The following is a 1,393-nucleotide window of genomic DNA, read 5'->3' as shown; positions in this document are numbered from 1 at the left end:
ATATAAAACAGTTAATTTGCAAAAATTCCTTACAAAGAAAATAGAAAAGAAAGTAAGACAATAGGAATCAGGTGCAATAATTGTTATGCAAAACAAACAATGTGAATACAATACAAAAATCTTTATTAAATAACCCGCTAGTATAGACTTTTGTGTTGTATTCACATTATTTGTTTTGCACAACAATTACTGCGCCTGACTCCTATTGCTCTATTTTACCTATTTTTTTTGTGTGTATGCGCGTGCGTGCGTGCGTGCGTGCGTGTGTGCGTGTGTGTGTGTGTGTGTGTGTGTATATTTAAAATTAATATTTAAAATATTAATTTTGAAATAAAGAGATCATACCAATAATCCTCTCAACATTGTTGTAACTTTTCAGAAGATCTTGTTTAAGTTCCAATTGACATTCTAAATAATCCAACTCCTCTGGCTCAGCGTGCTCTCTCGTATATTCAATTACACGTTCACGTTTGATAAAATTGTCTAACTTCTTCAATCCTTTTACCTTTTAATAGACATAAGATCATGAATATTTCCTGACATCATAGTTGTGAATTGACAAAAATTTTTTAAATATTTTAATAATACTATACTTTTTGTGCTTTTAAAGATTCATCTGATTCCCATGTGTTATGTATGTGAGACCAGCCTTTCCATTTGATCAAATATTGTACTTCAGTTTCCAGATTACTTAAATCCTCTGGATTAGGATCACCATTATCTTCGACAGCGTAGATTGTCGTTATGTTGCCGGTAACTGCATATAATTATATAATAGAAATACTTTAATATATTTCAATTAACATTACAATGTGTGTGTGTGTCTCACGCATAAAACAAACCTCCTTTCTTGCCCATCCTCTGTCCCAAAATTTGTTCAATAGTTTCTGCATTGTCAGGTTCTGTTGACGCAGCGGTCGATTCGTCAACTTCAACCAAATCTTCGCTATCAGTACCTTCTTCACTTTCCTCTTTATAACTAACTGCCGTACCTGCCCGTCTATTAATTTGCCTGATAATTAAGTTTAATGCATAATTATTTTTATATATCATAATGCATAATTATTTTATATATGTTTTTATATATCTTTTCATCTTTTTAATCAATTTTTTTTTATATGTACCTTCTATTATCATCACTGTCAAAGGAAGAATTATCAGAAGAATCAGAAATACGTTTCTTTCGCACTCTAGCTTTCTCTTTTGCTTTTTGTGCCGCGCGTCTGTTCAAGGATTTGCTAGGTGGAGGTCTACGATTCTCAGTTTCATCAGATTCTGAATCTGAACTTTCTGAATTCCACGAATTGTGTGAACTAAAACAATAAATCATACCTATAAGATTGTGAACATACCTTATACCTAACATATTCGTGTTTATAATTATCATATTATG

General features: G+C 31.8%; 1 protein-coding gene across 1 annotated transcript in view; it reads right to left on the bottom strand.

Moving 5' to 3' along the window:
* Positions 1 to 1,393, bottom strand: part of LOC108693514 (chromodomain-helicase-DNA-binding protein 1) — an 11,703-nt gene that overhangs the window by 7,253 nt on the left and 3,057 nt on the right. The window contains exons 3-6 of the mRNA XM_018202523.1: positions 1,125 to 1,313; positions 843 to 1,012; positions 594 to 757; positions 346 to 505 (exon numbers count right to left, since the gene is read on the bottom strand). Coding sequence (XP_018058012.1) covers positions 346 to 505; positions 594 to 757; positions 843 to 1,012; positions 1,125 to 1,313 — 683 coding nt within the window. The remainder of the gene's footprint in view (positions 1 to 345; positions 506 to 593; positions 758 to 842; positions 1,013 to 1,124; positions 1,314 to 1,393) is intronic.

The sequence above is a fragment of the Atta colombica genome, unplaced genomic scaffold, assembly GCF_001594045.1.
Source record: "Atta colombica isolate Treedump-2 unplaced genomic scaffold, Acol1.0 scaffold109, whole genome shotgun sequence".
NCBI classification, from domain to species: Eukaryota; Metazoa; Arthropoda; class Insecta; order Hymenoptera; family Formicidae; genus Atta; species Atta colombica.
Note: the sequence above shows the minus strand (reverse complement) of the source record. Positions and strands in the feature narration are given on the sequence as shown.